Source organism: Mugil cephalus, chromosome 14 (genome assembly GCF_022458985.1).
Source record: "Mugil cephalus isolate CIBA_MC_2020 chromosome 14, CIBA_Mcephalus_1.1, whole genome shotgun sequence".
Classification (NCBI taxonomy): Eukaryota; Metazoa; Chordata; class Actinopteri; order Mugiliformes; family Mugilidae; genus Mugil; species Mugil cephalus.
In genome coordinates this window covers 18161241-18184614 of record NC_061783.1, presented here as the reverse complement: position 1 = coordinate 18184614, position 23374 = coordinate 18161241, and the positions used below count along the sequence as shown (strand labels likewise).

The window sequence follows — 23374 nt, the reverse complement described above, 5'->3', positions numbered from 1 at the left end:
TGCACTCATAAAACCTAATTCATGACCGCGAGGCACGAAAATAAAAAAAATAACGATACACTCGCAGCTTATGGCGGGGCATGAATATAAATGTTATCCTCCACAAACATGAGCAACCTTGACTGAATAAAACTATCCTGATCCTATAGGTCCCTGTGTGCGCATGTATATTGTATTTGTGTGTACGTTCGCTCCTACTCGTTCTCACAGTCTGGGTGGTGTGTTGTCTGCTGGGCCTGGTTGTCGTTCCCCCCCCCACCACCACCACCCCCCCGGGGACCCCCCCGCTCCTCCCGCTCTACTCCTATTCCCCCGTTCGATGTGTCCCACATTCCCATCTCTGCCACACTAATTGTTTTTTGTAATTATTTTCACCCTTCTGCTATTGTGACAGGCGGCGGCTGCACTACTCTTAACAAATTAGTGCATGAGGTAGGGAGACGTCTGGAGCCGGGGCGAGTTACACGCCAAAAAAAAAAACACATGCAAAGGTGCTGGAAAACATGAACGTGAAGAACTCACGTACGACAACGTTAACCGAACTGTAAATGTAAATGAGCTGCGAGAGGAAGTTAATCGTTTGGATAATTGATTTGTGTAAATTCTGAAGTCACAAATTCCAAACATTATCCACTTTAGCACTTAAAGGTCCCACATTATGGAAAAATTCACTTAATAAAAGGTTTTCTAACAGTAATGTGTGTCCCCATAGTCTGTCACTTCCCTCATTTGCTTGCTCCACTTTTTAGCGAATGTGCGCACAAACGGGCAGATCTGAGATTTTTCCGTCCCTGGCGTCATGCGGGGAAATAACCACTCCCTCCTGTAGTGGATTCTGCCTTTGACTCCGCCCCCCGGATACATGACCCCGCCCCCTTAAATTACCAAGCAAGCGCAAAGGTACAAACTATTGCTCTGTTGTTGGCTGCATCAACGAACTGTAACAATTACCCTTACAGTTAGCGGAAGCTAGCGTTAGCTACATGCTAGTAACTGTAACAACACATATGAACAAACTAAGTAACATATTCAAGAACAATATTTTTAACTAACCATTCAGAAACATCCTGCTGCAGAGTCTGAACTTCTTCAGGAAGACTCTGATATGACAGCGTTTCTACCAGCCATAGTCATATATCCAACATTAGCGCGTGGTAATGACAACGAAAGTCGCATCCTCTCCGTGAGAGGGGCGGGGAGTAGGCGCAGACACACCTCATTAGCATTTAAAGGTACAGACACAGGAGGAGTCTGTTCTCAGACTGGATGAAATTCAGGACCAAGGCTTAAGTTGGGGGGAAATACACTTTGAAAACAATGATGTTGGACCTCTATATGAAATTGCTGAAAAAAAAAGTATAATATGGGACCTTTAAAGTGGGGTAGTATTAACACAATAACACTACCCCAGATAAAGTGAACACGTGCAGAAAGAATGGACCTGTGGACTCTAGTAGTGATGGGCGATAACTTATCGTACACAACTTACCACCTAAAACAATCCCCACGGTGAGAATTTAACGCAAGTTGATGACGTCCTCACAGTCGTAGCTGTGGCTCCTCATCAACAACATGGAACTGGTTTGGATATCCTAATGTGGATGTGGAACTAACGTGTCCCACATACAAGCGGCCACGCTGGTATCGACATTACAGGCATAGCAGTTTAAATATGAATAAGTATGTTAAAATAAATTAAACCGTAATTTTGCCAGTTTCTTAATTTCATCTTGATAATTCCTTTTTTTTTTTTTAAATCTCCGAGCTGTAAATGTCCCATGATGTCATTTCAGAAATCTGGTCATTTTACAATAAGTTAAAAGAAACAAAACAAAAACTGGAAAGTATCACCTCAGATTTTTATCGTTATTGCCATAATGGCAAAATTTATTGTGATAGATTATTTAGACTACTTCCCCCTTTCCTACACTCTAGATGGGCCATGATGCTGTTGCCATAACGTCTCAGATGGAGAAACCTTCGTCAATCACAACACGGTGACAAATGAGTCTGCCTCTGTCAAAATGTATCTGCTGGAGTGATAATGAGAATCGCATGTATAATTTCAAGAGGGACTTAATTCCCCCATGAACTTCGGAGTAATCCCACCTCTCTAAAAGCAATCACAGCAGTGTCATGTCATGGAAGTGTGCAAAGTGTCTGTTAGAATGTTTTAATTTTCCATTTTAGTGGAAATAACATGAATTTTAAGCAGAAACTAAAACACATTTCTAAATTGGACGCCTCACGTGGTTACTCTGACTTTAAACTCACCGGAATTAGTTGGTGATTTTATCATTTGTTCCCTAAAGCAAAATGAGATTGCAAGCGCTGGCGGAGGGATGTAATTAATTTAGAATAGAAATTAAAATATTTATAGGTATGTTCACTCATTACTCCCAGATGAATATACTTAATTCCAAGGATGACCACTGGTACATGGGATTAATTAGCTGCTGTTTTGTTAACTGAGGCAATATACAAAGATACTGATGTTGAAAGCTAAAAAAAGGTAGAGAATCATAACTTCCACGTGTATAAAAGATATTTTGCTGACTGAGTCGTTGTTTCAAAGTCACCATGTTCATTTTTTGGGCTCCCTCCCCCCTGAATCCTGAAAGCCAACAGAGATACTTAAATACCGAGTAGATCCAGTATTTATTATGTATGATATAATTTGACTGAATATAGTCTAAGGTTATTTCAGGTTCATGAAGGTACAAAACTTTTTATTTTAAGTTCAAAGAAGAAAATAATGTTCCTCAACTCAAACGTTTTTTTTTTTTTTGATGATTATAGTCACAGCTCTCATAACAATCTTCATTACAAATAACCAAATTTCCCCAAGGCATGAAAAAACTATTCTCCACAAATAAAGGTTACGACAGCTTCTTTATGGGAAGATCATAGCTGTTTACAGAGTCACTACAAACCATAGCGCTCTAATAAAGCCAGTGCCAAAAGGAATATGACCCCTTAACAACCATTTAAAAAACAAACAAACTTAAAAACGTATATATAAAAAAGAAGAAGTTAAAATAAAGGGGAATAAAAATTCTAACATTTGCTTTTCTTTAAGTGGTCTTTTGCATTTTGTCAAGGCAAGAATAAGATATTTCTAAAGTATTACTATGTGCTGGTAAAAAACAGGTCCCCTCAGTGACGTACTTTATCTACACAAGGTTTAATTTCTTCAGTATGTGAGGAGACGGGGTGAAAACCAGGTTTAAAGTGTTCTGCTCAAATCTCCACATTTTTTGCTCAAAGTGACGGAAAAGAGACGATTTTGTCAACGTTTACAATACATAAACTATTAAACCTCCTTTAACTATGTTCATCACAAAATAGTAGCTTGCAAAAAGCCCATAAATGCTTGTTTGCAACCCAGTTAAACACACATTTTTCTCCATTTAAAACTGCAAATACATATTGAAATGTGTGTGTCTTTAAGACTAAAACAGGCAAATTGATGGTTTTCTTGTCCAGTTGACTTTGTTTTTGGGATATACCACGACCCGGATGACTGAGAATCTTCACCGACCACATTTTAGACTGTTCCCCTTTAATGAAAACGTTAATGAAAGTCATTATAGTTACCCTGCTCCGAAGGTAGTCTGCGAGGTTCTTTCTCGTGAAGTTTGCTGCTGCTGCTGGACTGAGCTCATAACCTAAGAAAATATGAGGCAAAAAAAAAAAAAATAAAATAAAAATGTCACCAGGCAAAAAAAGAAGTTTAGGAGCATGCCTCTCATTTCATCTCCCAGGCTACACAATATATAATCAACTCTTGAATCCTCACCGTTCCTCATTTTGTAGAGTTGAACATTTTTCTGGATGTACTCTGCAAACTGCACCGTGTCTCCTGCTTCTCCAACACACAGCAGCAAAATCTTCTCGCTCAGCTTGAACATTTTGTCATAGTCTGGAACAAAGAACATGTACGTGTCATTAAAAGGGAGTCAATAACTGCTAAAGTGCCCATGTACTGACAATCCAGAGTGAGGAGAGGTACATGAGTACAGACTTTCACTTTCGCTGCGAGATGCTTGAATGGTGGGTAGCTTATGCTAATCATGCTAACTATAGCGATGACAGAAACGTTGAATTGATATAATTAGCTCAGAGGCGCGTATGGCAGACTGTGTAAAGACACACACAGCTTTTAATACTGTTATCGATTGTAGAAACTGTGCAAAATCATAATGTTAAAGACACTTAAACTTATGCTTGCTATTAGCTTCGCTTGCTCATGTTGCATTCACAATGTGTGACGCTTTTGTGGCAATAAGGGAAGAAAAATGATACATGTTAATACAGTGAAAGAAGAAAAGCTTCAACGAATGCTTACTGCAAGCACAAGCAAACTTATATTTAAAGAAGAACTCTAAAACATGATGTTAGCAATGCAGCTAAATCAACCGACATTGTAGCTAATGCTAAGCTAATGCGCTGTCATACCGTGTTTCATCTGAATGATGCTGCTAGCGGCAACATTGTCGGCGGCGACGAGAACAAAATCCCGCCCTTGTATCCCGATTAAATATTCCATTCTGTGTAGCACTTATGTGTAGAAATATTATTTAAAAATAATAATCTGAACTAGCAGTCGTCCGGGATCCTCGCCTGTCCGGATTACACAGCAAAAGTTTGAGAGAGCTGGCGCACACTGTCGACGTCACCGGAAAACACCGTGTCGTCTTTTCTACGCGACTCGGGCGGGCAATTTGAGCGGAATGCTGCTGCTGTGTCCGTGTGGTTGAGATACTGCGGTGTTAATCATAAAGTAAATCGGCGGAGGACTTGTTATTTCGTAAGGGAAGGTTCACTACGACGGAGGTGATGCCCCTGAGCACGATGTCGGAGTCGGATAACCGCAGACGGTCGGCGCGGTTGAGTTCTCCTCCACAGGCTAAAAGTGACAATAAAATGGCGCTGGCATCTGTTGCTCACAAACGCTCCATAACGGTGAGGAAAATTGCGCCCAGGAAAACTGTCGCACCATCGGAGCACGACAAGGAAAACACGCCGAGGCGGCCTGAGTCGGAAAACGTTGAGCAGAAAAAGCCTAAAGTCTCCACTTCTGGTGCTGGTCCGGGCCGTAAGAGCTCCTCCTCGGCCGAGAAGAAGAAGCAGCAGCAGCAGCAGAAGAAGAAGAAGAAGGCCGCTATGCCATCACCGATCCTCCCGTCCTCACCGCCGCCCCCTTCTTGCTCCCAGCAGCCGGATCCGGAGGACCTGGTGTGGTCGCAGAAAGCACGCCGGTCCTACAGCAGACTCAGCGACAACTCCTTCAACCGCCCCGACTCTCGTGAGACTATGTTCGGATTCGAGAAGCTGAGCACCCCGGAGGTTTTGAAAGTGGGGCCACCTAAGACCGGCTTGGACGTTTCTGGCTCCGTGTCTGGCCTGAACTCGTTCGTGTCTTTGCTTGAGGCCGAAGACGGTGGCTCAGCTCTCCCCGAGCCGGACATGAACATCCCCGGAGTGGTCGTGGCGAAGGAGAAGAAGAGGAGGAAGAAGATCCAGCAGATAGACAACACGGAGCTGGACGCCCTGGCAGCGGTGATGAACGCAGAGTTTGAGGAGGCGGAGGAGTTTGAGCTGGTGGTGGAGTGAATACTGACACTTAAAGCATGTTTGTTTTTGTCTCTGACATGCAGAAAAACACTCACTCCAGGAGGAAAAACAAAAAAACACTTCATATGTGTGTGTTTCATACTACTTTGTATATTTCCAGCCTTTTTTTATGTTGTAAAGTTTGATTCTTGGGATTTTATTTTGTGTGTTTGTTTTTGATTAAATGCTCTTAATGTGCTTTATGTCATTATGTGGAGGCTTACAGGAAGAGTAGTCAGTGAAAGTAGTCAAAGGTTCTTTCCTTTACATTAGACATGTTTATACAGATTTGCTTTATTATACTGAGCATGTTAAATATTTAGTTTTCAAATGTTGGACTTTAATTGATGTAATTGTGATGGCAGATGATCCAAAGTTAAATGTTTGGTACGCTTAAATATGATGGATTTTATGTGTACGGTTAAGTTGCCTGCCTCGAAGACTGACTGACATTTTTCTCCATTGTTCTTGTTATTACAGTGGTTGGAAAAATAACACACATGGGCAGTAATTCAGACATCAGGATCTTTTCCATTAATAATGTATCTACAGCCGCATTTAATTGGCTTAAAAAAAACAGGATTAGGGAGACAACACCCAATCAGTGCTGTTCTTTGACTGTTTATCAAGTTTAACAAACACAGAAAAATAAGTTTTTTGTATTTTACATGTAAATAAATGTTTAAAAAATGAAATCACCAGACGCTTTGTTTTCAGATGTTGTCCTTGTTTTCAGTATTGGTTTCAGTAGCAGTTCTTGTGCTGTGACAGACTTCGTTAAGCAACAGCGACATCAGACATGTGCCCTGAAATTGGACAGGACCTAACAAGGTGTTAGCCAGCGTTGTTGACAGAGCGGCGGTCTCCCGTGGTTGTGTTGAGGCAGACTGAATGACGATTTAATGAGAGCGGTGGACAGGTAAGGCATTTGACTCTGGAGTCTCTTAAAGTGTAATTTATTTATACTGATGAGGATGGATTGGCACAACTAACTAAGGGCTTCGTATATAACATGTGAAGTCGTGATTTGTGTATTTATTTGACTTCCAGTCTGACATATTAATACGTTAAAAGAATGGGAGGTTTTGCAGCTTCACCGTCATCAAATCACCACATGTTGGAGTATCTATTGGCAGAGCAGTGTTTATCCTCCCAGAAGAGATTTTACAGCTTGAAACATGGAAACCTGCAGTACCTAACATGCTACTGCAAACAAAAACACCAGTGCATGTATTTAAGCAGGAAGTTTCTTAAAGGACAAAGTCGTCCAGATTTTCTCTATAAAACCAACAGTACCAGCTAAAGCTAGATCTGCTGAGAGATAACTGCTGACATAGGATGTTTGCTGAGATTCTTTTTTCTCTGAGCAAATCGTGTCTGAGTTAAGACGTCATTTTTGGGTTGAGAAACTCCTCTATATTTAAGATTGTGGTGTCTTTTGTTAAATTGAGGATTTCACAGAAGAGCATATTTATATTGTATAAAGTATGGTAAGGAAAATTTATATATATAAAAAATTTTGAATACAGTTTCCTGATAGTATTTGAAGAATCAGCTTTCTTGTTGGAAGATTTGTCAACACTTTGCTCTTCTAAGTTTGTGCCCACATTTATCTTTATTCAGTTGATTAGTCTGTTCATCATGGCTAAAACAAAGGCAACTGGACCTATTTGACTTTTCCCCACAAGCATATTACAAATGAGTAATTGTCTTCAACCTCAAACAAACCCATTTGCTTTTGTTTTAGTTTTATCTTAGATACCTGATATAGTATATGGCAAGACTCTCTACTTGCGTTATTGGCCAAAATGCAAAGATAAACATGATTTACGTTCTCATCTGTCAAATGTGACATTTTACTTTTACCATCATGAGCAATATTATCCCAGAAAAACTGCTTAATGAATGAAAACATCATAAAAGTTCTTGCATTCTTGCTAGCTACAGCAAGAGCTAGCGAGATAGCATTAGCTAAAGCGAATTTACTCGTTTTTAATGTCTTTTTTTTTAGTTTAGAAATATGTTTGACACTCTGTAGTAACTGTGTTAAATGAAAATAATTCAACTGCACAATCTATTTATAACAAACAACTAGGTAAATGCTAACTAGCCTAGCCTAGCTTAGCAGCGTAGCAGTAACTGCTAACTCTACAGCGTCTGATGAGAGTGAAATTCGTGTTATTTTAAAGATGTATTCAGTAACAGATACATTTATTGAATAATGTTAATTTTTAAATGACCAACTTTTTTGCTTGTTGATGATTTATAATCAGTTTTATGGGACACAAAATGAGGGTTTGTTAATTTAAATACTGCTCTGCACAAAATGTCCATTTCTGTACCTTAAGAAAACACAGCGACACAATGCCAGACGTGTTTTGCAAAACTTTCAGCTGAATTGTTTGGAAAGGCGTTAAATAAACCTTAAAGACCTTTATGTAAATTTAAAGAAGTGATCCACACTGTTGCACGGGAAGCTGACAGGTACATCGTCACCTTTTATACCCACCTTGGGAGAGAAGGGGTAAAAAAAAATATATAAATAAATAAAAAATACACCTCTGAAATAAGCTACAAAGTTAGATGTTTACCCCGGCTTTGAGCGCATATGCTGACAGTATTTGTGCGTATGAGGAGAAGGCACGGAAGAAATAATGAGTGTGTCTTTTGAGTGTGTTGCAGCGAGCGGGTAAATCCACAATTTGCTCACGCATTTTAGGGCGTGCAAAGTGTGCTCTGTTTTTTTTCCTTTTTTTTTATCCTCAGGTGCCATTTCATGTTTCATACCCAGCCTTCATTTCATTATTCCAGCTTTCAGACGCTCTTCTGCAGTGCACAAAAACTGTATTTTTTTTTTTTCCTTTTTTGTATATTTTTTAACAAGATGCTCATGTGTCTACTTGTCATCACGAGTGAAAGTTACAAACAGAGTGAAGCTTTTTGAGCTGTCACTGCCAGAAACAGTTATTGATTTACACTTCTGCTGCTGCTGACTCCACTTCTGCTGTTGAGTCTGTTGATGCTGCTTTATTTTTTTGGGAGGGGGGGGGGGGTTTTATTCTCATATTCGTGTGTTCCCCCCCACCTAAATCTCTTCCCCTTGCTTTTTCCCCCCTCCCTCTCTTCCTCCTCCTCCCCCCTTTTACATTTCACTCACGGCAGTTGTCGCTGGTTCAGCTTGACTGCTTCGTTAGGGCTCATCATTTGCATTCAGATTAATTATCTAATTACCGACAAATGTCCGGCGGCCACCCCACACTCCGGCTCGTCAGCTCTCAGCCTGTAATTATTTTAATCATTTACTTTCATCTGGAGCGTTCCTGCCATACTCCTGTGTTTAGAGGCCATTCTTAATTACCCTGCCAAGACACTCTTTTCATGAGAAAGGAGGGAGGGAAGGAGGGGAGGAGATGGGGTTGGTTTGAGGGAGAAGAGAGCAATTGGGTGAGGAAACATGTGTGTGTGTGTGGAGGAGAAAGACCAATGGGGATGTGATCCAGAGGCTTTGACAGCACAGAGGAAGCTCCCTGCTCTGCTGGATGCTCTTTCCTCCCCACCAACCAACTTCCTCATCTCTCCTCCCACCCTCACCCTCACCCCCTCCCTCCCTCCCTCCTCGACGCCCCGCTTCCCCCAGTTATACTTCCTCCCCTTTTTTCCCCCCCTTTATCGCAAGCACACACAGGAATCGCCCGTGGGCTTCAGTGCTCTGACTGCTAATACACTGACACACACAGAAACAGGCAGACGAGAGAGAGAGAGAGAGAAAGAGAGGGAGAGAAAGGGGGAGATAGAGAAAGAGGGGGAGTCATGTGCCCTGTTTGTGGCACTCATCAGGATGCACACATCTTTCCACTATCTGCGTGGAAAATCTATACCCCCTCTCAGCTCGTCTGTCTGCCTCTTTCTCTGCCTTCTCTGCACCGCCCTCCCTCCCTTCATCCATCCATCCCTCCATCCCGCCATCAGACCTGCACGGCTCCACACATCTGTCTCTCCCTCTCCATCTCCTCGTCTCCTCCTCTCCTTAACCCACTATTTGGACAGGCCTGCTGCTGCCTGTCCCCCCGATGAGGGACGACGACGACGGGTCATCTCCGCTAGTGATGTTCGATACCACCGATTTCCTTCACGATCCGATACTGGGGGGAAAAATTCATGCTGGGTATTGGCGATGCGATACTGAGACTTTGCGTAAATACGCCCTGCTGTGCGTGCGGTAAACCTTGAAAAAAAGTAGTGTGTTTCAAATCATAGCTTCATAACGAATACAAGACATTATTTATTTATTTATTCATTTTAAACTCAAAAGTATATTGGTGTATCGGCCTCATTTACTATAGAATCAAGCAAATACAACAACAGAAAAAACAGAGACACAGTCATACAAAAGATGTGTTAAAGATTAATAAGACGATTAAAATAAGTTATTGTTCCACCCTTAAATATCCACCTGCGCAATGAATTACCGTAACTCCCCGATGGACAAAATTCAAAGGGTGACTGAACACTGGGGAAAAAAGCTGCCATTACGGTAATGATGACACACCACTGATATCGGCTGCACCAGACCGAAGAGCCCAAGGAAGAGGGAGTTGTTTGGAGGAATTTGCTGGTGAAAACGAAGTTAGCAATACTCTTGATATGTCATGAACGTCTTCCAGACAAAAGCACAGCTTCCCAGTGTTCAGCCACACCATCGTGAGTTACGGTAATTCAAAAAACTATTAAGAACTACTATAAAATGAAACCTTGCGTCTTAATTCTGACCCTGTCCTCTCCTCTTCTGTCCTCCTCATCATAAATGCCTGAGGTGTTTCACAGTTTAGTTACTTTCCACTGTTTTACTACATTACCTCGAATGACTGAAGTATCGAAAGTATCGATATCGACATTTTTGATTTGAGAGTCGATTTTAGAGCCTAAAGACCTGGTATCGGAAGTGTCGACATTTCAATATCGATGTGCACATATCACCCCCTCTCCCTCCCCCCTCTCCCCGTGACCACTTCATAATGATGCTCTCTCTCGTCCCTTTAAGCCACTCACCCCCTCTCCTCCCCTGACTGCTCTTGTTAAGAAAAGCGAGAGTGAGGGAGAACGGGAGAGATACAAGCTCTGTAATTGGGCTCTTGAATATTTAAGTCACTGGGGATGAAAGTTTAATGAAAAGATGATTATCTACCAGTTTATCACACCACTGTTTCATATTTCATTTTCTCATTCCGAGCTGCGTTGTCCGTCCTGGCAGCCGTGGATGCGGAGTTATGATCCGGCACATGTGCATGGAAAAAAAAAAAAAAGGAGGAGGTTGTGATGCATAGGAGACACTTTAAGGAGACGCACAGGAGGCGTTTTGTCACTCAGGGCCCAGAGTGTTCACCCATTTGTCGGAGGGACGGGTTATTAATGTTGATTTGTCACCCTGATCGTCGTTTATTTCTCCTAAGAGAAACCTCCTTCTCTCTTACATGATTCCATGAATCATCGTCATTATGAACGAGGCTCTTGATCCCAGATGCGTTGTTGGTTTTTGGCAGATGTTACATACGAGGAAATGCCAAGGCCACGACACAGAAACGACACTTTAAGGAGATGTAAAGAGCAACTTCTGCTTTTAACTTTTTTTTATATATACTGTATATATACAAAGTTTAATGATATTGAACGTAACATGTTAAAACTTGTTGTCCTGAGTCTATATTCTCATCCAGCTCCATCAATTAGAGTTAACAAAAAGAAAAAAAAGATCAAATATTTTGACCATACAATATGATTTTTAGGTTTAATTGAATCATACTAATCCTGAGAGGCAGATTGCTCTCGTTATTGGATCCATTTAAGCAGATGTGGGGTTAATTTTATGTTGCAGTAAATGTTGTAAAATGATTTTAATAAACACATGGAGACATTAAGGCCACAACACAGAGTTGACCCTACGAGGAGGTGCACAATTAACAGCGTTATTTGGGTTCATTTTGTAGCTTTGATCACCATTTTGAAATGAGCTAAAGTCCTATTGTTTGCAGCCTCTTTTTATTTTAGCTCCTGCGTTTCTTTACACGAATGCTGCATCTTCTGTTCTGGCTATAAAGTTATGATAAAGTGTAAATGAACCCGGTGCTCCCAGTTCTACTCCCGGCTCTTGGCAGCTTCACATGCAGATGAGCTCCACGTGGGTTAAAAGAGCTAATTTGAAAAATCTTGGCTAAACAAGTCTCTAGTCTCAGTCTTGGTACAAATCGTGACGATGTGTTCGTCATCTTCATTCACACCAACTCACTGTTACCTTTAATATGAGACAAATGACCAGAGATATATAAATAGACCCATGAATAAATAAATTCATTCATTCATTTTGGAGTCTGAGAAACATACAGTTGAAAGAAGAGACATGCAAAAGCTTAATTTTGTCCACAAGTACAAAGACTATTTTATTTTATTTTATTTTTTTTAGTCTTCATCTTCGAGATGACACATGCTCACATGAATTATCGTTGCATAAGTGAAATGAAGATGTTACATATCATAACTTACACTAAACAGCCAACCTCGGTAGTAGTGAATAGCAGCTAGCTACAAGGTGCTAAATGCTAAGATATAAATAGTTTAACATGTAGAATAATTAGAGATGAGTTTACATGGGCTGATTTTGTAATTTACACTGTTTCCTTTGTAAGTATTGATCATTCTTCTAAAGCTGCAGATGGACCAAATCTAGCTGTGATATTTAAAGTGATTTGTTCGCACCATCTTGAAGGTCCTCACTCATTGAGGTCACAGTAGATACAGGAAATAAAACTGAAACAAGGTTCAACTAGACTTGTAGAGTTTCTGGAAGACGTTTCACCCAAGTAGCTTCTCCGGTTTCTAGAAGAACTGAACATACGAGCAATATTCTAAATAAATGCAGGTTGTCATTGAAACAATACATTACCAGGAAGCCACTAGTCTCCCAGACCTTTTGCACCATCCAGATAAAACCTCCAAAAAGTCATATTGTTCGCCGTCTCCCTTTTTATTTATTCACCTACGTTCTCATTTAAACCTGCCATATTTTTGGTTCCCAACAGAAAAGTTTAAATTTGTGACACTTAACTTACTTTGCGGGACTCAAAGTGCTGACCCCAACATGCTGAGCATGAACTACTGGCATTAACTTGTGAAAAGATACAAAAACCAAGTGTATTTTCTAAGAGTTCCTTGCACACTCTGTCCTGCCAGGTGGTTAAATACTACATTTATAGAGATGTAAATCTAGTATTAGTCAAGCTGTGTCAGGTTTTTCATGACTCTTTTTGCATAAAAACACAAAACCTATCAGTTTAGACTTTGATAAAAAGAGGAATTCAGCGCCAACAGTTTGCATTAAACATCAGGTCATAACTAAACCCACTGGTTTCAGTCCATTCTGCCTCTTCTTATGTGTGACCTCTGCAAACCCCCAGAAGACGTGTCAATGAAAAGCACACGGATACTCTTTCCCTTTATTTAATGGAGTGGGCTAAACAGAAGAACTGTTTATTATTCATTCTCATTATTCATAATGGCGAGGACATTAATCCCCTTTTTTGCTGGAAGACGGTGTGAAAAAGCATTGAGCACTTTCTCCCCCCCAAAAAAACCCCCAGCGGAATAAGAGGGACCGCGGAGTTTTAAAGGGAGAGGGATTATGTCGAGGACCCACACATAGCCCTGGGCCACAGTTTGGAGAGGAGACACAGTTTGGACGGCGGAGATTAGACGACGAGGTTTGGTGCAAAGAGGACGTTTCCAGGCAAAAGATACGGCCGGTGCGGGTCAACATGGGGGAGGGGAGGGGAGGGGAGGGGGGGACGACTATCTCCTCTGATAAATGCGTTCTGGTAATAATACTTTACCGTGAATGCACGAAGATAAGAGGTGATGATTTCGTGAGACAAAAGGGGGTTCGCGTTAAGCGGCTGCATTCTTCGTGTTATATTGTTACTTTTTTTTTTCTTTTTTTTTTTGGCAAAGTTGATAAATTCATGAGCTGCATTATTAAAGAGCTTCTGCTTCGTCTGGAGGCCGCCATATGTTGAACTTCAAAAAATCTAAAAATCCAATAACCTGTGTGAAAGAAGCCTCTGGGGACTACAGTGAGTTAAACAGCGTGTTAACCCCGTTCATTTAGTCCCACAAAACAGCCCCCCCTCCCCTCCCCTCCCCCCAGCTCCCCTTCAAATAAATAAATAAAATAAATAAATAAATGTGGGATGCGTATCACTCTTTCTTTGCTTATCAGTTTAATCCACGATTTCACGGCGCTGGGGCGGAGACGACCCGTGCAGCTTGTCGCTTTTGTGGACAGGGTGTCACCGTTTAGCCTCCTATCTATCTCTCGCGGCTCGGGAGGTGGGAGGTGGGAGGCGGAAAACCTGGGAGACCAGCTCCCTCTCTAGGCCGGGGAGGGAGGGGGAGTGAAAAAGAGTGGGAAGAAAAAGAGCAAGTCAAATGGAAGTGACAATCTGCAAACATTCCTGCCGGCAGCTGCGCAGCATTCTCCATAGTTCACCACCCTCCACACGGACACCGGACTCCCCCCCCCCTCTATGCTTGGCACACGCACCTGCCGCTCCCAGCCGGGCTTTCACCGACAGCCACATAATCTATGGGCGGATCCCGGCCGGGGCTCCCCTCAATGCGCTCTTGAGAAAACCCCTTATGCGTGAAAAAGCCCCCTTTTGTTCCGAACAGTTTTATGGGACAACATTGGGCATTATGAGGTTTGGGGGATTTTTCACGGGACTCCATAGAAGGGTATAATCCTTTCAGGCACGGGACGAATGAAAAAGTTTTAACCTGCTGTTTTCATATTTATTAGCTGGTTATAGCGGACGAGGCAGCTGAAGCGTCGACGCGCGCCCCCTCCTCCTCCTCTGACCCACCGCACACGAGGCTTCAAGTCCTGGAATCAGAGGCGCTGCGTCACAATGGACCCGATGGCTTCCACTTAAACCAGTCCACAGAGTCAAGTGGCTGAGTGACAACCGGGGGTCACGGAGGCCTCGGATGCTGAGAGGTTTGTGTTCCCGTCAACAGGTTGTTCACTCAGGACATGTTGGTCCATCGGGGTTTGACCTGTTCTTGCTGTTCTTGTCTTGTTTGACGATTAAAGTTCAGATAATGCTTCGTTTTATGAATCAGTTTCTATTAAAGTCTCAACTGTTTAGAGGACAGTGGGGGACACGAGGACTGTTTTTTTTTCTTTTCTATGTCTGGCCTCTTCCTAATGCCATACTTCCATCTATCATCCGTCATTTATCGATCCACATTTTCCTCTTTTCCGCTCGGAGACGCAGATGCATACGGATGAGTGCAGAAAGCAGCGAAGAAGAGTTCAGACCAAACTCCATTGAAAATCCGTCTAATTTAAGAAAAACATAAAAACACAGGACTTCTGGTTTGTTTTTCTTATTCCTTATCTATCTGTCCGTCCGTCCGTCCGTCCGTCTGTCTATCTATCAAGTGTGTGTTATTTCTCTTCTTACAACAGGTTTTTCTATCTAGTTCATACGTAGGCCTTTGAGACGCAGATGTGTGCGGATGAGCGCAGGAAGCAGCGAAGAAGAGTTCAGACCAAATTCCATTGAAAATCTGTCTAATTTAAGAGAAACAAAAAAAACAGGACTTCTAGTTTATTTCTCTTATTCCTATTCCATCCATCCATCCATCCATCCATCCATCCATCCATCCATCCATCCATCCATCCATCCATCCATCTTTCTAAGTGTGTGTTATTTCTCTTCTTACGACAGGTCTTTCTATCCCGTTCATCATACGCAGGCCTTTGAGATGCAGATGCGTGCGGATGAGCACAGAAAGCAGCGAAGAAGAGTTTAGACCAAACTCCATTGAAAATCCATCTAATTTAAGAGAAACATAAAAGCACATGACATCTGATTTTTTTCTTACTCTATCTATCTATCTATCTATCTATCTATCTATCTATCTATCTATCTATCTATCTATCTATCTATCTATCTATCTATCTATCTATCTATCTATCTATCTATGTGTGTGTTATTTCTCTTCTGACGACAGGTCTTTCTATCCAGTTCATCATACACAGGCCTCGGGCCGCAGCCCACCCTCACTCACCCCTCCTCACCCAACCCTCTCCCTTCATCCCTCCCTTCCCTCCCCTCTCTGCCTCCCTCCTCTCCTCTTCCTCCCTCCCTCCATCCCCACCACCACCACCACCCCCTTTCTGTCAAAGCTGATTGTTTCCACGCCAGCAGAGTGCTGCGGGCGAACACACTGTCACACTACATCAGGCAGCAGGGAAGGAGGGGAGAGAAAGACCATGATAGGGTTTGTATGTATTTCTGTGTTCAAAAAAAAAAAAAAAAGCCCGACACAACAAGCTAAAGCCACGACTGCAGCAGGGACTCCCGAACTTTTGCATGTCAAGGGCGTCTGAATACACAAGACCTCACATTTTGTCCTGAGGAGTCTGAAAGGACCAGAGTGACTGTGTGAGTAGACAGGAAGGTAAATCTGACAGCGGGAAGAAGTAAATCTTTACACAACTGAGTGAGTTTACAAACATGAGGGAGGGCTTTGAGTTACAGTACGAGAACGAGGTGAATCCAAGCGGGAGACGTCACCTTTTGCTCCTTTTTATCAATTTGCTCACATAAAAAAACAAGAAAATCTAGTTCAGAGAGGCATTTTTTAAACTTTTAGGCAATTAATTATGGAGAATACGAACCCCTCGACAAACTAATGCAGCAGACTAAACATCACAGGGAGTAAATTGACCCAGTTAGTGTCAATACAGATAACAAATAGGATTTTTTACCCCTTTAAATTCAACCTATTTAAAGAAAACTGGGTCAAAATATTCACACAACAAGCTCAAGTTTGCTCTTAAAAGTGTCTCAAATGAAGTAGAAGCTCAAAAAATTGTGTATGTGACATTTAAATCTGTAGAAAACAAACATTATTAACAGTAGCAACAGTAAATTACAGTTTGAAGGGAATAAAAAGGAGTCAAAGGTGGTTATTTTGACTTTAACTTACAGAACTATACCGTTAGCTGAATAAACATTCATATCTGCTGTGAATACACAGTAGCTACAATAAAGACAAGCAGTCTTTAAAGTTTCCACTCAAATATGATGATTATGAGGGTTAGTTCAAGATTTAACTTAAAACTTTCACAAATACATACCAATAAAACATTTAAATCTGCAGTAGACAATTGTATAATTAACAAAACAATGATAAATCACTGATATTTAGAGACAAGTTCAGGTTTTAACATAGAGATTCTATTGTTTGTTGTATAAAACACTGAGGAGATGGCATTAAAAAACACAAAGGATGCACATATTGCCAATAATCTGTAAAAAAAAAACAAAAAAAAAAACAGATATGTTCAAAGAAGTAGTTATAAAACAATTAAAGACATCTATTATAACTTAAGCTATTACATATTCCAGTTTGGGTATAATACTGCAATATTAAAAATAAACAACCTAGCGTTTTGGGTGGTTTTCTTCTCACTGCTACTGGTAAATGTCTGTTTTGTTTTTTTTTTCTAATAGTTATGTGGCTGGTGTGGCTCCAAACCTGTGACAAACAATTAATTTGTATAAAACAATGTGCATATTACATTTAAAATGGTCACAGACACATATATTAAACTGTAACAAGTGGCAACACTTACGTTGAAAAAACAAGGTCACAACCATACTTTTATTTTAAGTAAATAAACCAACTGTAATGTAAAATAATAATAATAACGAAAGGGCACTTTTTTTTTACTGTACTGGTAAGATTTCACAGATTTTTTTCTGTGTGCAGGAGAATATGGCTGCAGAGCTTTAGTTAAAGTTACAAAAGACAACTGTGCTTCTTCAGTTTACAAAAATATGCGTGAAAATATTTAAAAATGTAAACATCACCATAAAGCTTAAAAACAAAGAATCAAGTAACAAACCAAGCGTGTTAAAATATCAATTCATAATGGAATACACAATATTTTTAAACTTTCGTTTCATCTGTCTTTTGAAACAAGTTCAAACTTAATTATTTCTTTTCTTTTTTTTTAAAGTGACAAAAATATGAAGTCAACCACCTTCATAAGTTCATTGTGCTTAACTATCACTCAGTTCACTCTAAAGTGAGTCTCCTCCTTTCCCACAGCCACAAAATCAGAGATTAAAGTTTGAAAGTGCTCTGTCTTATTCAACATGCAGTGGGAAAAACAGTCTCTCTCCTCCCAGTGGGAACCCTCCACCTGATCCCAGGTGATTCCCCGTTAAGGGCACCAACTTCTGGATGAGCCCTGACGCGCCGCGCGCACGCTGCTGCCCCCTGGTGTCAAAACGCAGAAACGGGCGCAGGTGACGGTGTGATCTGCGGGAGGTGTGTGATAGAGTATCGCCCCCCAGTGGAGGCACGAGTCTAAAGAGAGAAACTGCTGCGCGTGCTCTGCAGGTTAAATCACTGTGTGACTGAAGGCTGAAGATAAACCAACTGCGCACAGTTTCAAGGGGGTTTTGTTTCTTCTTGAGAGAGGTCAGTTAAAAGGAAGCTGCAGCCAAGGTCAACCCATTCAGGTCTTGTTAAATAAAGAATAAATGCTAAAACGAATAAATAAGTTACCGGAGAACCTATATTTTAAGAAGATAGCTTTATTCTAATTGTATTTTTTGATTAATCAGGTGAAAATATTACAATTTTGTCTTCTCCCTGAACCTTTTTGATCATACCACATTTATTAGCTATTGATTAGTTGGAGTTTCACTTTATATTTGTGTATTTTTTTTCCTTGCAACAGTGAAGTGAAGGAAAAATAACCATGCTAAACAATGGGACAATGTTTTTTTTGTTTTGTTTTTTTATGATTGTTTTATTTTGTTTCAACAATAGAAATAGGATAGATAGATCAGGTATAAAACATGTTAATAAGTGAGGTAAATGTTTCTGTGAAAGGAATATATACATCGTGACACTGTCACGACGTTTCTTTAGTGACACCTGCGATTAGAATCCCTGAACAACAATCCTTCGTCTGACACTTTGGATTTCTGCAGCTGTCTGTTGTTCTGAGACACGGAAGGTGAAGTGTATTACAAAACAAAATAATAAAGAAAAAAACATGCACACGCTCCTCGTAGCGCTGCATGTCGCCACGGGGGTGCCACAAGGCCCAGCTGTGCGCACCCCCTCTGCTCATCTGGAAGTTTCGCTTTAAAAAAAGAAGAAGTAGAAGCATTTAACACAATACCTGTCATTTCCATGTCTCGTTTTCTATTTTTTTTTTTCTCCCCCTGAAGTAGCAAGTGTGCGGAGCTGAGACAAGGGTGTGCGCGCAACGCGCCTGGCGAGTGCGCACGCAGCAGGGGCCCAACACCAGCACAGAGGAGTGTGGTTCATGGTAAAGAAAACTTGCAAATAACTGCTTGCATTCAAGTTTCAGAAAATGCTGGAAAATGTTTCTAATTAACAATTTCTCCCCTTATTTCTTACCATTATTTTTAATTAGGTCTTTGTCTGCATGTTTGATAACTTAATGACGTATATTTGAAGGCATCTTGAAATGTTCCTGAAAGGTGGAACACAAATACTTTTAACTTTTAACACAAGTCTACTGTTAGTTAACTTCTAGATTACCAGAGGATATTGTATGACTAAAATATATCTAAAATATTGTCACATGTATAAAGAAAATAATAATAATACTCCTTTATCTTGAGGCGAAGCTGACGAGCTCCCATATTCTCCCCCCGCAGCAGCTTTCTTTATCTTATTGTTTCCCGATCTCTGAATTCATTTATTACCTCTAACCACCTTGAAATCACGCGTCAAAGCCGCGTTTGTTCCTCGGCGTCGCCTTGTAAGAGGTGTTTTTTTTTTTTCCTCACACCGCGTTGTTTACAAGTCACCACTCCGCTGTAAACGTGTTATCCGCTCGGCTTAGACGCCTCGCGAGCATCCACCTTCAGCCAGCGAACAAGCGGATCAATATGTAAATCGACTCAGACTTTCAGCGCGGCGGCGCCTGCGTCCAAGGGAGGCGATAAGCCTCGGAAAAAAAATAAAAAAATAAACGGGAGCTGGTTGCGAGGCATAGCCGGGGATTATCCCCAAACTTGCCGCGGGGTTTGGCTGCTGCGCGCAACCGGACCGGCGTCTGTTCGCAGCGACCGGATAGGACCTGCAGGGCCCCGGGGCGCAGACTTGACAGACTCCTCCCGGAGGGTGTGTGGGGGGGCCCTCCTCCGCGGCCAGGGACCCCACGACTCGCTCAGGATGGAGATTATAGGGTGGCAGCGCGGCTGGTATCTCTCTGAACACACACATACACACATATATAGAGAAAGATGAGGTGAGATGATCTCGGTGTGCCCGGCGGCAGCAGCAGCAGAAGCAGCAGCTCCAGCTCTGCCCATAAAGATTGACGCTTGAGCCTCACACGGCTATCACACTCCCAGCAGAGCACACAAACCCCCAACCCTTGTGATGAACAGATACAAAACAACTTTGTTCATCTGACAAAGAGGCAATTGTGCACTCAAAGGTCATTCGCTGCGGGGCTCGAGAACAGAAAGTACATCTAGAGAAGATATGAAAAAAAAAAAACTGCTCTTCTTTAGTCACATCTACTCTGAGTGAACTTTGATAAACCGACTCCTCGAAACCACCACGGTGATCTGGGATGAAAAGAAGAGTCTCTTAAAGTGGGACTACCAGCCCTCGATGTCTTCTCAGATCAACGAAAGAAAAACTCTCACGCGTTAAGATATATTGTTTCTTCAATCTTTTAATTTATCATAATTATGTACAGCATCTCGGGGTATAAATAGACTCTGGGACGATAAAATCTGTGATATTTTCCGAAGGTTTCATGTGTTTTCTATTGAGAGGTAAAGACAAGCAGCAACAGCATACACACACACAGAGATAAAAACATCAACGTCATGGTAAAGTGTCGAAGTCATCGCTTTGACCAGAATGCATCCTACGTCATTCGGGATTTCGGTTCGGTCCAGTTCCAGACGAGTCTAAGACGTTTATTAATACAATCGGCAACATGAGTGTGGAGCTTTAAAAATGTCAGACAGGACGAAGGGACACGTCTCCATGATAGAAGCAAACCGAGTGAAAGAGTTTCTAACGCCTGCCTTTCTGTTTTACGACTGGCTGACGGCGGCGGCGGCCATGGCGTTGGCCGCGCCCATCCGCAGCAGCTCCTTCCTCTGAGTGAGGATGACGTCGAAGGTGGACTGGAGGCGGTTCTGCTGCTCCTGGACGCGGCCCTGCAGGGTGCGCACCCAGCGGATGAGAGCCAGGCGGCGGTACATGGTCAGCTGCACCTGGTGCTTCTCCATCTCCTGGGCCTTGAAGCGCTCGCGGTCCCGCAGCGTCCACACGGTGTCCATCAGCTCCGGCGCCTCCTCGTCCGAGTCCGTGGATTGGTCGTCGTCGTCGTCGTTGCCGTCCTGTCCCTCCGCCCCTTCCTCCAGGAGGTTCCCCAGGTGGCTTCCCGACATGGACTTGCGGCTGAAGCTCCTTTGCCGCGGAGGCGGGTCTCTGTTGGCGTTTCTGGTCGGGTCGCTCTCCTGGTGGTTGGACTTCGGCTCCCCGACGCCGATGCGGTCCCAGCCTCCCATGAGCGTCCCATCGCCTCCGCACTCCATGTTCAGCGAGGACATGCTGCCACCGGAGCGGAGGCTGTACTCGGACTCCGAGTCGCTGTCTCCCCACTCGTCGTCGTCCTCCAGCGGCATACCCTGCTCCTCTTCCTGTCCTCTTCGGAACCCGAAGCTGCCCTTCCTCGGCTGCGGCCCCCGTTTCTCGCCGTGCTTCTCGTCGCTCTGGCCCATCATCATCCTCCCCTCCTCCTCCTCCATCTTCCTCTCCTCCGCCCCGTCGGGAGGCACCCGGCCGTACCCGTCCTCCGCGCTCTCGATTTCGGGGAGGGGTTCCAGCTGGCTCCAGCAGGGCATGCGGGAGCGCGGCGAAGTGACCCCCTGGCCGTGGTGGTAACCGGAGGACGGCGAGGTGTTCGGGGGGTCGCGGCCCAGCGGGCCCAGGTTTCGGGGCCGCATCTGGTTTCGGTTCTCGTCCCCGTTGCCCGTGTAGGCCTCGTCGTCTTTGCCCGGCAGGAAGTTGAAGTTGCCATCTTTGCTTTGGAGCGACGAGGAGCCGCCGTAGGCCGAGTTCAGAGCTTGGTCCTGATGGTGAAGCATCACTGACCTCGACTGAGCCTCACTGGAACGAGAAGGAAGGGGCGCAACATGAAAGCACCTGAAGGACCGTCCATGCATTTACTCCATATATATGTGTCATATATTAAAGTAAAGTCTTTATTGAGCATCTTAGAAGTTTGTCTGCTTTGTTAAACGAAGGAGAAATGTTTCCATCACTCAGAGGAACTTTACAGTCAAATCACATCCGTTTAAAAAGAAGAAATCATGTGGCTTCTGTATATGCTGTTGCCTAGGTGACGCATGATACAAGTCTTCAGGCTATAAAGCAGAAAAAGTTCAAGGGTGTCGTAAAGAATACACAACGTCAACGCGAAAACAATAAAACAGGACAATTGAACGCCGTTTCCACAATCACGCAAACCAGCGTTTCTATCTTTGCCACGACTTTTCATCGACACAACGTGTTCTCCTCGCTCATAACCATCTCAACTAAGTGGCAAACCAAACCTTCGCCCTAAAACCAAGTCTCAATGCATTTTTAACCAACAACAACGACGACAACAACAACAACAACAAAAAAGACTGATGTCCCCACAAGGACAACGTGGCCCCACAACGTAAGAATACAGCGAGAGTCTGGTCCCCAAAACTTAATAAAAACAAGAACGGACACACGGACACACACACACACACACACACACACACACACACACACACACTCCTTGCTTATATTGTCTATAACTACAGGCTGGTCTGCACACTCCACTTCTATTAACATCAAATATTTACATGTCTCCTCAGAATGGAAATTTCTCTAATCCTGACTTCAGGCTGCTGTCAATCAATCCCCAACACCCCCACCCCACTCGCTCCATCTCTCGCTCTCTCTTACTCGCGCGTTCACGTGGTGCTGAAGGACAGCGACAGTGGTCGTGCCGGGAGCGCGCCTTCACATACTGATGCTCGACGGTCACGAGGATTAAAAAAAAGAAAAAAAAAAAAAAACGGATTATCCGCTTTACACCAACATATTTCTATTTTTTTAAACGCTATATATTAAATATTATCCTAAAATAATGATATTTTGTTAATTAATTATTATTTCTACCTATATATGTTTATATATTGCGCAATAAAAAAAAAAAAAATAAAGCTATAAGATAAAGGTGAAAAATGAATACCAAAAGAGTCCTGCTGCCGGGTGGACGTGTGCCATCTTTAAAAATGGATGCCTGTTTCTGCGCGAACAGCGGCAGAAAACATGTAAGAGGCGACCGGTGGCGCACAGAGGCTGCATGTTTACGCCAAAAACACGACGCTTTTACACATTAATCCACCAACAGCGAGGTATAAAATAAAAAAAAATAAAAAATAAATAGAAAACGAAGACGCAAATGCAGAAAACGGCTCATCTGCGCTGCGTTATGTAACGCTCACCCCATATCAGTGCTGCCTCCTCTCTAGTCCTTCTCAGATTAAACAACCTCAGACTCTTCCTCTCATCTCCTATCTGCCGCCTTTCATAAGTCTGACCGGGCCAACGTGTCTGTCTGCATGAGTTCGTTCTTACC

The 23374-nt window shown here is 42.6% G+C and overlaps 3 protein-coding genes across 4 annotated transcripts in view; 1 reads left to right on the top strand and 2 right to left on the bottom strand.

Annotated features, from left to right (window-relative positions):
- Positions 1–4686, bottom strand: part of psmb2 (proteasome 20S subunit beta 2) — an 11883-nt gene extending 7197 nt beyond the window's left edge. Inside the window, exons 1-3 of the mRNA XM_047604896.1 lie at positions 4459–4686; positions 3800–3922; positions 3598–3668 (exon numbers count right to left, since the gene is read on the bottom strand). Coding sequence (XP_047460852.1) covers positions 3598–3668; positions 3800–3922; positions 4459–4549 — 285 coding nt within the window. The 5' untranslated portion in view covers positions 4550–4686. The remainder of the gene's footprint in view (positions 1–3597; positions 3669–3799; positions 3923–4458) is intronic.
- Positions 1–23374, bottom strand: part of LOC125019877 (UPF0500 protein C1orf216 homolog) — a 25124-nt gene extending 1750 nt beyond the window's left edge. The window contains exons 1-3 of one of the 2 annotated variants that reach the window (XM_047604894.1): positions 23241–23374; positions 20796–21864; positions 395–402 (exon numbers count right to left, since the gene is read on the bottom strand). In XM_047604894.1, the coding sequence (XP_047460850.1) occupies positions 395–402; positions 20796–21864; positions 23241–23245 (1082 nt within the window). In that variant the 5' untranslated portion in view covers positions 23246–23374. Of the gene's footprint in view, positions 1–394; positions 403–20395; positions 21865–22984; positions 23154–23240 lie in introns of those variants that run through there. The other variant, XM_047604893.1, reaches the window with a different exon arrangement.
- On the top strand, positions 4697–6319 carry cdca5 (cell division cycle associated 5). Its single transcript, XM_047604895.1, has one exon. The coding sequence runs from the start codon at positions 4840–4842 to the stop codon at positions 5614–5616; it is 777 nt and encodes a 258-aa protein (XP_047460851.1). The 5' UTR covers positions 4697–4839; the 3' UTR covers positions 5617–6319.

Coding starts and splice junctions, on each gene's coding strand:
- cdca5 (XM_047604895.1), top strand. CDS start 4,840: ATGCCCCTGAGCACGATGTCGGAGTCGGATAACCGCAGACGGTCGGCG.